This window comes from Gossypium raimondii, chromosome 12 (assembly GCF_025698545.1).
Source record: "Gossypium raimondii isolate GPD5lz chromosome 12, ASM2569854v1, whole genome shotgun sequence".
In the NCBI taxonomy this organism is placed as follows: Eukaryota; Viridiplantae; Streptophyta; class Magnoliopsida; order Malvales; family Malvaceae; genus Gossypium; species Gossypium raimondii.
In genome coordinates this window covers 14533210-14545306 of record NC_068576.1, presented here as the reverse complement: position 1 = coordinate 14545306, position 12097 = coordinate 14533210, and the positions used below count along the sequence as shown (strand labels likewise).

Here is a 12097-nt window from a genome sequence, read left to right as displayed (position 1 = left end):
TTAATAATAAATTATTTTATTACTCGTTGAATAATCAATGTGCAAATGAGCGAGTTCAAACTAGAAAAACCATTCAAAAAGTTGAACCTAATCATCTATTAGTCATGTGGTATTTATATTTTGACTTTTTTTTTAATGCATTAGTACTATTTATTTATGAAATTCAACCAAGGATCATTACAAATGAACTGAATTCATGTAAATGTACAAATGGGGCGATGGAGCTGTTGTCTACATTATGGAAAGCCAGAAATGAGCCTGGCTAGCTTGTATTTATAACTCACTATTTATATACTTGTAATAAAATTATATCATATCAATTTTTATGGTATTTTATGTTGCCACCGTAGCCTACTTTACCCAACTTGAAATTCATTCAAAAAAGGAAAAAGTAAATGAGAACGTGAGCCGCCGTCAAAATGACAGTTTTTATGGGAGAAATGGAATAGCGAAAATAGAACGGGAGAAGTGGGATGCTGTCGGTTGTCTAAAATTACAACAGGACCGACGTGATCCAATGAGGCGACGGTGCCCCCACGTCTAATTCTAACAAATATGAAGCCGGAGGAGGTTTCGTAGATATTGTAAAAGGAAAAGGAATTATAGTCCCATCACAAAATCAAAGTGCACACCTTGCAATGATGCAATGTACCAGCTGCGGCTTTTAGTGTTGCATCTGTCAATATCCATTCTAAATGCATTTGGGACCTCATGGGTCCTTCGGGGCCTGCCGCCCATACCTACTCTGCTTTCTTTGAATTTCAACCTTCCCGCTGCTTTCGCTCCTTCCTAATTTCTCAACTTTGTTGTTTGCTTTTGATTACACTATAATTAAATGGTGGTTTTTTTCCCTTCTATTTGCGGAGTATTATTACTAGAGATGACACTTCGTATATTTTGAATTAATCCGTTTTATATGGAGTTTGAAAAGTGACTATAGGACAAGACAAGTAATTTTTTTCTTTTAGATAATAAATATAAAACTATTGTGATAATAAATTTAATAACATCTACCCCATCCATTGCCATCTCTAATTCACTACAGGAATTTAAGGTTTTAGCGGCGTTTTTCCAATAAGTAAATTAATAGCGGTGTTTATCAGAACAACGCCGCAAAAAGTCAAGCATTAGCGGTGTTTATAAGAAAAATGTCGCAAAAGATCAAGCATTAGCGACGTTTATGAGAAATACGCCACAAAAGGTCAAACATTAGCGGCGCTAGGAGAAAAATGCCACAAAAGGTCGACAGTGGCTAGGAGAAAATTGCCGCAAAAGGTCAAGCATTAGCGGCGCTAGAAGAAAAACGCAGCAAAAGGTCGAGCATTAGCCGCGCTAGGAGAAAAACACCGCAAAGTATAATTTTATTTTAAACGAAACGGCACCGTTTTGCTATACTCAGTTTTATCCCCAACTTACACTTGAAATCCCTTATTTTTTCCCCTAAAAATTTTCCCCAAACCCTTAATTTCCCAAATCAAAATCCCCAAATTATCATCCGACCATCCGCTGCATCACCGTCGACTGTCCCCTCTGCCGCATCGCCATCAACACTCGTCTGCCTCATTGCTGTCGACATCCTCTGCTGCATCGCCGTGTAAGTCTTCCTATGTATGTTTCAAATGCAAAGAACAGTCGGGGTTTCTGCATGCGATTATTTTGGTTAAAATGGAAACGTTTTTTAATAAGATTGCTCTTCATTTGCTTAGAAATAGCTCCCTCGTTCTTTCATCTATTGTTCGGATTTGATTTTAGCATCGAATTTGATTTTGGCATGCATCAGATTTCATCTATATACGTGTTGAACACATTCCCATATTCGAGACTCACACCTGAGTTTGAGTAACATAGGAATTACAAAATGACTTGGTTCTAGGTGGTGATGGAAATTCCTGCATAGTTATCCAACATGGAAATTTCGTGCTTTGCTGTTTCACTTATCCAACATGAAGCTAGAATACGAACTGTTGTGATAATTTACGGTCTCAAACATGATAAAACTGACAGCTTGGAAAACACTAAAAGGTTCATTTATTCCTTGTTGACTTATTATATTTTATCATTGAGACCGAGTGCATATACCCTACTGCAATGTGAATTCATGGTGGACATATTGTTATGGTCATATTTTTACTGAACCTTACCAAAGGTGGGTCTGTAGGTTCTCTCTTTGCTAAGCAAAGGATTCTTGCAACCAAAACAGAGGAGAATCAGTCAAATAGATAGTGTCAAGCAGGCGGCGCAGTGGTGAATCAGTATAAATCAATGCTGTTGGATCTGTGGTCAGTGATGTTGATTCTGCGCAATGATTGGCCCTCAACTAATTGAATTGTGGTATGTCCTTATGATCCTTTTGCTACTTCTGTAGATTGTAGAACTCGTGAATTGCTGCCACACACTTGTAATGCCATTGATCGAGCAAATGTAGATAACCAGTAAGTGTGCCATCGATTCTGGCTTTCTATTTGGTAAGCAATCAAGAGACAACCCATGTTTTTGATCAATAGAGAGCATAATGATTTTGTATTTGGTGTTTCATGCTCGGTTTGTCCTGGACTTCTTAAAATCATGAATAGGCAAATTGCCCCAAATCCAGATACATGGCTTAAAAGCTCAAAAGAATCAGAGGATGAGACATGCCTTCGAGCTTTTGTGGTCAAATTTTGTTATAATACAAGGAGAAAAATTATGTTTCGTTTGGCTGGTTAGTGTAATAACGTGAAGAAAAGTTTATTTAGCACTTAAGTACTAAAATAATTGTAATGACATCAGTACTAAAATAGTTCACTGTTTGATAGAGAAAAATGTTGAACAAGTGTATGAAATACCACTTTTATCCTTAATGAAGGGAAAAAACCTAATAACTTAATTATGTTTTTCGCGACTTGATAAGAAAATTTAAAATGTACTTCTATAAATAGTCTTTATTTTTATTTTTCAAAATGATATACCAAATATATTATTTTATAAAACTACATGCTAAAGTTTCATAATTTTTTATGTGCCTATGAAAAAAGTTTAATTCAAAGAATATTTTTAAATGGTTTTATAAAATATTTATAAAATAAAACTCAAACAAAATTTGGCATGTAATTTTATAGGAATAATATATTTGGGAAAAATTGAAAGTTATTGCTACTTCTTTTGAATACTTTATAAAATTTTTAAATTATATAATTTTTCATAAACCCCTTGATATCTATTTATTAAGAAATTTTAAATAAAAAATTATCTATTTATTAAGATTTTGGGGAGGATATGCACTGCCAGTTTCTTGAAATTTTGGACTTTATTTATGCAGGTGTAAAAATTTTAGATGTTTATTTGTGATTTATTATATATATGTCTACTGATTGTTGGAAATGCCGGAAAAGTTGAAAGTAAAAATAGTGCAAAGCCTGAAATTCTCTCAAGCATATGCGAATTGCTGTGTTTTATAAAATTGGGCTTATGAACTAAAGATGTTAATTACCTTATCTTCATTGTTTGCATGTATAATTTTATCCTTAACAATGTTTTAGAAAAAGTTTTGTTATTGACTCGGAGAAGGGAAAAATAGTTAATAGTTGTTGCAGTTTGCTTTGTTCGCAGCATTCTCACTCGTCATGTAAGTTAATTCACTCGTAATTTTACTATTTATACTCTTTTATTTTTCATTTATTTTATTATTTTCGCTATTATGGAGTTTTTTTTTATTCTTCTTGTAGCATCCCAAAAATTTTGGGCGTGCTTTGCTCACCACAATACTAGTTGTTGGAATCGACTCTACCATCTAATTTACAATTTCTAAAACCTGACAAATTTCATTTTGTGAAGTATGAGAGTGCCTTATGTTTGTATGTTAGTTATTATATATTAATTCTTCGTTATGAAAACTTTAAAATCATTTTCCATTATCAGTGACTGTTTGTGAAGTATGAGAATGTTTTATCAATGGATTTAGATTTTATACAAAATTTCACGAAAAGTTAAAAAGGACTCAAAATTATGGAATAATAAATATAAAACGATTATGATAATAAATTTAATAACAGCCACCCATCCATTGCCATCTTTAAATACTATTTACATCAACGGCAAGTTCACAATTCCCTACGTCTAAAGACTTTATGATGCTACAAAAAGACTACATTAAATTACATTATCGTCAAACTGAAAATTGTCGGCTGCATGCAACTTTTAGCCAATGAAAATTTGCCTTTGGTTCGTTGAGAATGTACTGTTTCCAATTTTATCAAAGGTGATAGTTTTTTTTTTGAAAGAAAAGAAATGCTCTACAAAAAAAAAAGGAGATATTTCAAATAAGTGTAAACTTTTCTTTCTATCAAAAAATGCAATGAGATCAGTTTCAATATATATATTTAAGGATATATTTAAGAGATCAACTCTCCACTTTCTGCAAGAGTTGAGCTATGCACCTGATTATTACTAAGTTTAAGCACTTCGACAATGAATCTTTGATAGCCCCCAATAACTTTCATGTTGTCTATCAACATTAATATTTTATCATAATGCCTTTCTTACATCAATAACACACCATCAATGATGTCCCACAATTCGGCTTCAAATACTGAACAAGTTCCCAAATGACAGTTAAAACATTACTCCTTCTGCAACAGTGCATCCCATGTTAATGTTAATAGCTCCATCTGATCTTAATTGGATCCACCTTTCTGCCTCCACTAGACCTACTCTAGATAATCGCCTCACAGAATCCCCATTGCGAACAGGAAAATATTGCTTAGACCAACTATAAGCATTTTTGACATTTTCCTCTTCACTCCATGGCACACCCTGAAAGATACAAATATTTTTGTTCTTCCAAATATGCCACGCAACAATGCCAAAGAAACTCGACCACTCAACATTCCTCATAATTAAATTATGATGAATTTGCAAATTAGATGTAAGTTAATCCTATAAATTACCTAAAAAGAAATATGTAACAGCCCGTTTTTGAGTCTGATCGGAACAGTGGTTTCGGGACCACTTAACGGAGTAAAAATATTTATTATATTATTTTAATAAGTTTTACAACATGATGGAATTATAGTATAAAAATTTCATTAAGAAATTTTATCGTTTAAATACTTAATTTGATAAAAAAGACTTAATCGCATAAAATGTAAAAGTAGCATGCTATAAGTTAAGAGTATTTATTTGCTGATAAGTTGAATGAGAAGTCCTTATTATGTTATTGGACCAATGATAGTGGTACTGGTCATAAATGACCTTAAAATATGTGAATTATGCTTTTATTTCATTAAGGTTAATTTGGTAAAATGGTTATTAATATTGAATTAAAGTAAAAACAAAACAGAAAGTGGCAGTCTTTTTTTTTTCTGTAAGATTTTGAAGTTTAGAAAGCCAAAGTCATGGCTTTTACATTCGTCCAAGCTTAGATTCTCAATTAGGCTATGGTTTTTATTCTGTTTTTAATAATTTTTACGTTTTTGAGATCGTTGCTTTGTATTCTAGCTAGCCTGTACCTCAATTTCTGAAAATTTTGATGATTTTGAAATGTGCCATTGTTGAATACTAGTATATTTTGAAGTATTATGCTAGATTATTGATGGGTATTGAAATATATACAAGTTTTATAAAGTAAATTTTGAGAAAAATGAGCATTAGGGATTTAATTAAAAAAATAGAAATATTATGTTAGAAATGTGAAATAAATGAAAATATGGGCTGATTAGAAGATATATAGTATTCGACTAAGAATACGTATAAAGAAATTTCGTATATTTTGTGTATTTGTGAATTAGGATCAAGATAAACAAATACCGGAACTTGATCGGGGGAAACAAAAGTTAGAAGGGTAGACGAAAGTATTCGAGCAAAGACGAGGTAAGTTCGTGTAGCTAGAATTGAATTATTAAATATTTGTAATTGTCCAAAAATGAATGTATGTAAGTTGAATGAATGATCCTCTTGAATTTTAAATTATCGATATACTATTATATTACTGTTTACATGAATGCAAATGAAATGTTACAAATACTATATACGTTATATAGATTTGGTATAATAATAGGCATTGAATATGAAATTTTGAGTATTTAAATGTATGTATTTAATTATATTATATATATATATATATATATCTACACATATGAATTGAGAAATTGAGCTATTGATTTTTCATTGCTTAATTGATGAAATTGGATAATACCGAGCCCGTTTGAACTTTAGAAAATCGTCGGATACGAGTGACTTGTCACTAGGGTTACCGTTTGGTCGAGCTCTTGCATTTGTTGCGGACTCACCACAGCTTGTATGAGCTTACCGTTTCAGCTCTACGGAGCTTACCGTTTCAGCTAGATAGAGCTTACCGTTTATCAGCTCGGAATGACCTTACCGATCATGGCTCGAAAGAGCGAAAATGACAATGGATTGACGAATTTCTGATAAATACACTTATAGTGTATCACCCGTGTATCCCTCGATGTTCTAATAGGTTCAACGGGCATAATTACTGTTACTGATCATATGAATAAGTTATATAATTATTTGGATGAATTACCATTGATATGTATAAGTTACTATTGATACGGAAAAATTTTTGTTATTACTGATGAATTACAGGTTACACGAATAGGATGGAATTGATATAAATGCTATATGATTTACATGAATTATTTGTTTTATGAATATATGAATTATAGGGACGACATGATATATTTAGCTATATGACTAACTCGTGGACGGTAATGTGAATAGACTTTGTGGACAAATGAGTTGATTTTAATTGTTTTAAATGCTTAAATGTTAAATTGGTAAGTTTAATTTTATATTATACGGCTTACTAAGCTTAATGCTTACTTCATTTATTTTCTTATGTTCTATAGATTTCGGAAGCTAGCTCGATTTTAGACTAGGTCGGAGATTTGCTATCACACTATCCAAACGATTTTCGGTACTTTTTGACCTTATGTAAATAATGTAAATATGGCATGTATAGTTAATTTTTGGTATGAATTTTGGGGTTTGATCAAGCTATGTGATGAGGGATTTACCAAAAAAAGCCAATTTTTTTTATAAAATTACCGAAATAGGCCGTTTTTTTAATTATTTACCGGACTCGGCCATTTCCCCTAAAATCGCGCCACGTCGGAGCGATGTCAGGGGACGGGGCAGAAGGTCGCGTCCACATCGGTAGCGACTGGCGACGTGGACGCGATGTGGACGCCACGTGAATAAGGCTCAACGGTTAAAAAATTGACCGTGCCCCCCAACAGTCAAATTTTTTTTACTATATAAACCCCCACCCTTTTATTTTCACAAACAAATTCAATATCAATTTCTTTCAAAATTCTCTCAATTCCTTTCAAAATTTCTCTCAATTCCTTCAAAATTTCTATCAATTTCCTTCCAAAATTCTCTCAAACTCTCAAATTCCTTCCAAAATCCTCTCAATTTCCTTCAAAAATCTCCAAATCCATATTAAATTTCTTTTCCATTAAGTTTCATTTTTTAAGAAAATTTTAAAATTTTTATTTTTTAAATAATTTTAAATTTTTTAATATTTTCAACAATGGCCGGATCATTGATTCGTCTTGATAGGAATTACATATCGGTGGAGCAAATAAACATGGTAAGTATTAAATTTAAATTTTAAATTTTTTTTAAAGATATTTTTATTTATGTATTTTTAGATATTTATTAATATATTTTTTGTTATAAAAGGCTGAAGATCGGGTATTGGAATGCAATATTCGGAATATGCATGCTCCATCACCGTTAGTAGAGAACTACCTGCGGGAAGCGGGATTTTGGCACGTGGCGACGGTAGGCCGGGGATGCAAGTTGGAGCCGAAACTGATCAGTATGTTGATCGAGAGGTGGAGACCTGAGACGCACACATTTCATCTTCCATGTGGAGAGTGCACTATCACTCTAGAAGATGTCCATCTGCATTTGGGATTGCTTGGTGGATGGGCACCCAGTGATCGGGTCCGCCTAATCTAGCAATTGGGAGGCGGTGTGCTACGAGCTTTTGGCGCGCTGCTCGGATAAAATGGATGGAGGTAAGGTAGAGATGGGTGGTTACGTGCCACCTTCCCGTGCCTGAATGAAAATTCAACCGAGATTGAAAGAATCCGATATGCTCGATCATACATTCTTCAAATAATTGGAGGCTATCTCATGGCCGACACATCACGGCCGTGTACATCTAAGGTGGTCTGCTAAAACTCGTTGATTTTAGAGCACGGTGAATTTAGTTGGGGTCCGCCAGATTGGCAACATTATATCGGGAGATATGCGGGCGACCAAACCGAGGAGAGCAAAAATCGGAGGTTGCCTCACACTCTGCAATCATGGGCACGGTTTCGCTTTCCATTTCTACGCCCTCGAGTGAACCACCCATATACATTCCCACTGTAACGAGGTAAATTTTATATTACATTTTGAAATTGATATGTAGATTTTGTAAGAATAAAAGAATGCTAAAATTTATTTAATTAGGTGGAACCATCCGCAAGTTATCGTGGAATACCGATCGAACTTGAAGATATACGGCTTCTATTGGAGCAACTCTCGAGGTATAAGTATTATTGCAAATAGATATTTCCATACATTCGCTAGTGGATTGATATTTAGTATTTAGTATTATGTATATATGTAATATTTCTATCATGTTCATGTAGTTTCAATGGACACCATACGAGGATTCGACAGTCCGGGCAGTAATCTCGGAAGAGTTTTTACAAAATTTGAACGCTTGGCACGTGAAAGTGGTGTTGATCAACTATGCAACCGTGGAGCCCCACCGCATGCATGAGTCCTACGACGCTTGATGTAGACAACCGATCCTCGGACCACGAGGAGTTTGACGAGCACCACAAAATCGACCTTCGGCTATTAGGTACGGATTGGCCGTTGTACTGGTCAGTGTACACAGAAATGTGGGAAAATCGGAATGAATATCTACCTACTCGGGAACCAATCATCGTTCCCGAGTTAGCGTGCATTCCAGAATACATGCCATGGTTTAGGGCCCATGGGAAGCCGTATTTACTTACGCCGGAGGAGAGGCGGCGGCAAATACGTGTCGGAAGGGAAATGTGCGGGCCTCAAAATCCAAGGGGACAAAACTACGAGGGCAGCCCCTCAACGAGGCCCAAACATTCACCCGGTTCATCATCAGCGACCATGCAATCACCGTCCCCAACGAGAGCACCAACGCAGTCACCTGGCGCAGCAATTCAACAGATGATACCCACGCATTCACCTTTCCCTATGATGCCAGGTATGTTTCCTAGCCCTTATATGTACCCTAACCCGTACATGTATCCTTTTCCGAATCCTATGGCAGGTTGGAGCCAAATGCCCGGATCAGCTCCATTTCCTGTAATGCCGAGCGAACCACCGATAACTAGGCCATCGGCGCAGGAGGGGTCGCAAGGGGGGCCGTCGGGGAGCTCTCCTTTTTACCAATCGCCAGCAACGCATGGCTTTCAAACTCCGTCGCCGTTCATGATGCAAACACCTCCACATACACTATTCTTTGAAGGTGGATCATCGTCCCAAGTCCGACAACCAGATGCCGAACCGGAAGAACCAGAATCCCCACCGGAGGAACAACAACCGCCGCTGGAAGCTAGAGAAAGGAGGAATCCAATACAGAATCGTTTAACGACCGCCATGTGGAACTGAATCCCCCGGTCATAGACATTGATTACCGTATTAAAATTAATCATTTGATGTAATGAATTAGAAGTTTATGACGATGTAATACAAATAGAATTTTTTCCGAGTTATTTTGACATTATTTGATTAAAATCCTAACCCTACTTAATTAAAAATCCTAATTTAATTAAATTAAAACCCTAACCTAACCTAATTTAATTAAAACCCTAACCTAATTTTATTAAATTAAAAACCCTAACCTAACGTACTTAAATTAAAAACCCTAACCTTATTCAATTAAATTAAAAACCCTAACCCTACTTAATTAAAAACCCTAACCTAATTTAATTAAATTAAAACCCTAACCCTATTTAATTAAAACCCTAATTAAATTGTAGTTTTACATAATGTTGGATTTCGTAAAATATTTTGACTGGTACTAACATTTAAGAAATTGTAGTAATTTGATAATTTAACCAAAATTTAATACAATTATCAATACATAATTGAATAAAATGTAATTTCTTCTATAATTACATTCAACTATTGCGATTAGGGCATGATCGACTTGTATGGCCTGGGTTCCTACACCATCCGCACAATTTCTGTTGACTAGCTGTTTCTCGGATATCCATATTGTTCCGTATTCTAGTGGAGAAAGGTCGACCTTTCGGCTTGCGACGCAATTCTCTATCCGGTAACAGCTTAAAAGGAGCAAGAGATACGGGCGGCCACTTACATTCATCTGGGACCGGTGGGAAAACGTGTCTCCATACGTTGTACATGTTTTCTAATTTGTACACTTCGTCCACATAACTCAGCGGATCCAGATGGAGATTCTGACAGGCTGTTCCGTATTTTGTAACACGCTAACCGAGTGTCGGCCAGGGGTCGTGTATACATCTCGAACACCGGACGGAAGTACATCATTTGGTGACGTAAATTGTACATATAACTCAATATAAGTTGCTCCGCTAGCAAGATGAGTCTGCACCATTGCCTCCAAGCTACGAGCACCTTTTATGTCGAACGAGTCATATGTCACCGGATCAACAGAAGAACAAAATCGATACGTCATTGACAGAACTTTCATTGGCGTGGTTCCGAAGATTTTACGCCTAATTCTTTTACGGAGTTCTGTCAAATCTATGTTTTGGCTAAATGACAGTCGCACCGTATTCTCCGACAAAAAACAACACCATTCTCGGTGTGGCAAACCTCACCATCGTAGTAAATAACAGCACTAATACGTTCACTCATTTTGAAACTCTAAATTCCCTAACCCTAACCTAAAATGTTTCTGCTCTGAGTTATGCATTCTAAGAAAATTCTCTGCCTAATTTATAGCCTCAGCCCAAACTTGCTACTATAGCGAAATCGCGTCCACGAGGGCGCGATTTGACACTATTTGCTCAGAAACGTCAAAAAAAATTATTTCCTACATGACCAACTGTAGCGAAATCGCGTCCACGAGGGCGATTTCACAATTCTTCTCATATAGCATCCTCGGTATCGCCGATTTTATACTATTTCCTCGAAAACGTCAAAAAATTATTTCTCACATGACCATCAGAAGCGAAATCGCGTCCACGAGGCCACTATTTCACAATTTCTTCTTAAATAGCATCCTAGTAGAAGCGATTTCCCACTATTTAACCGTAAACGCCAACTCGAAAAAAATTTTCCGGACCCTAACTCTTAAAAGCTCGCACCTAAACCCTAAAAGCCATAAAACCCAGCGTAAAATCAAGGTCAAAATCGCGTTCCGATATCGCGCTAAGTGACAGAGGTTGCGTCCACATCGGTAGCGACTGCCGGCGTGGAAGGAAATCGCGCCTCAAGGGAGCGATTTCCTTCCACGTCGCCAGTCGCTACTGAAGTGACGCGACCTTCGCCTGCCCCCGACATCGCTCCGACGTGGCGCGATTTTGGGGTAAATGGCCCAGTCCGGTAAATAATTAAAAAACAGGCCTATTTCGGTAATTTTATAAAAAAATTGGCTTTTTTTGGTAAATCCCTCCTATGTGATATGGCTTGAGTTGGAAATGTTCAGTTTAGAATGGAAACATTATGTGTTATGTTCATTTTGGGTGCACTTTGATAAATGGTATTTTGGTATATTTGAATATATAATGCATTGGTTGTGATTTGATATTTGCAGGGAAGGTTCAATAGTTATAAAGGGGTTATATTCAAATTTTTCTAAAAAAAATAAAAAAATGAATGAAGTCAATTAGTAAGAATTTATATGAATTTATGATTATATATGTTTGTTATTTATTTAAGAATTACTGTATATTATCCGAGATATCTGGTAATGCCTCGGAACCCGATTTCGGCGACGGTTAGAGGTTAGAGGTGTTACAAAATAAGTCTGCTTCTTTGGTGGAATGATTTGGGACCATATATCTTTTGCTACAATGCAATCTCTAAGAGCATGAATTACATCCTCCAATTCATTACATAT

General features: G+C 35.7%; 1 protein-coding gene across 1 annotated transcript; it reads left to right on the top strand.

The window, feature by feature from the left end:
* The first annotated feature begins 8751 nt into the window (after positions 1-8751).
* LOC128035455 (uncharacterized) lies at positions 8752-9657 on the top strand. Its single transcript, XM_052625197.1, has 2 exons — positions 8752-9250; positions 9317-9657. Exons 1-2 carry the CDS (start codon positions 8752-8754, stop codon positions 9655-9657), a joined length of 840 nt encoding a protein of 279 aa, XP_052481157.1.
* The last annotated feature ends 2440 nt before the right edge of the window (positions 9658-12097 follow it).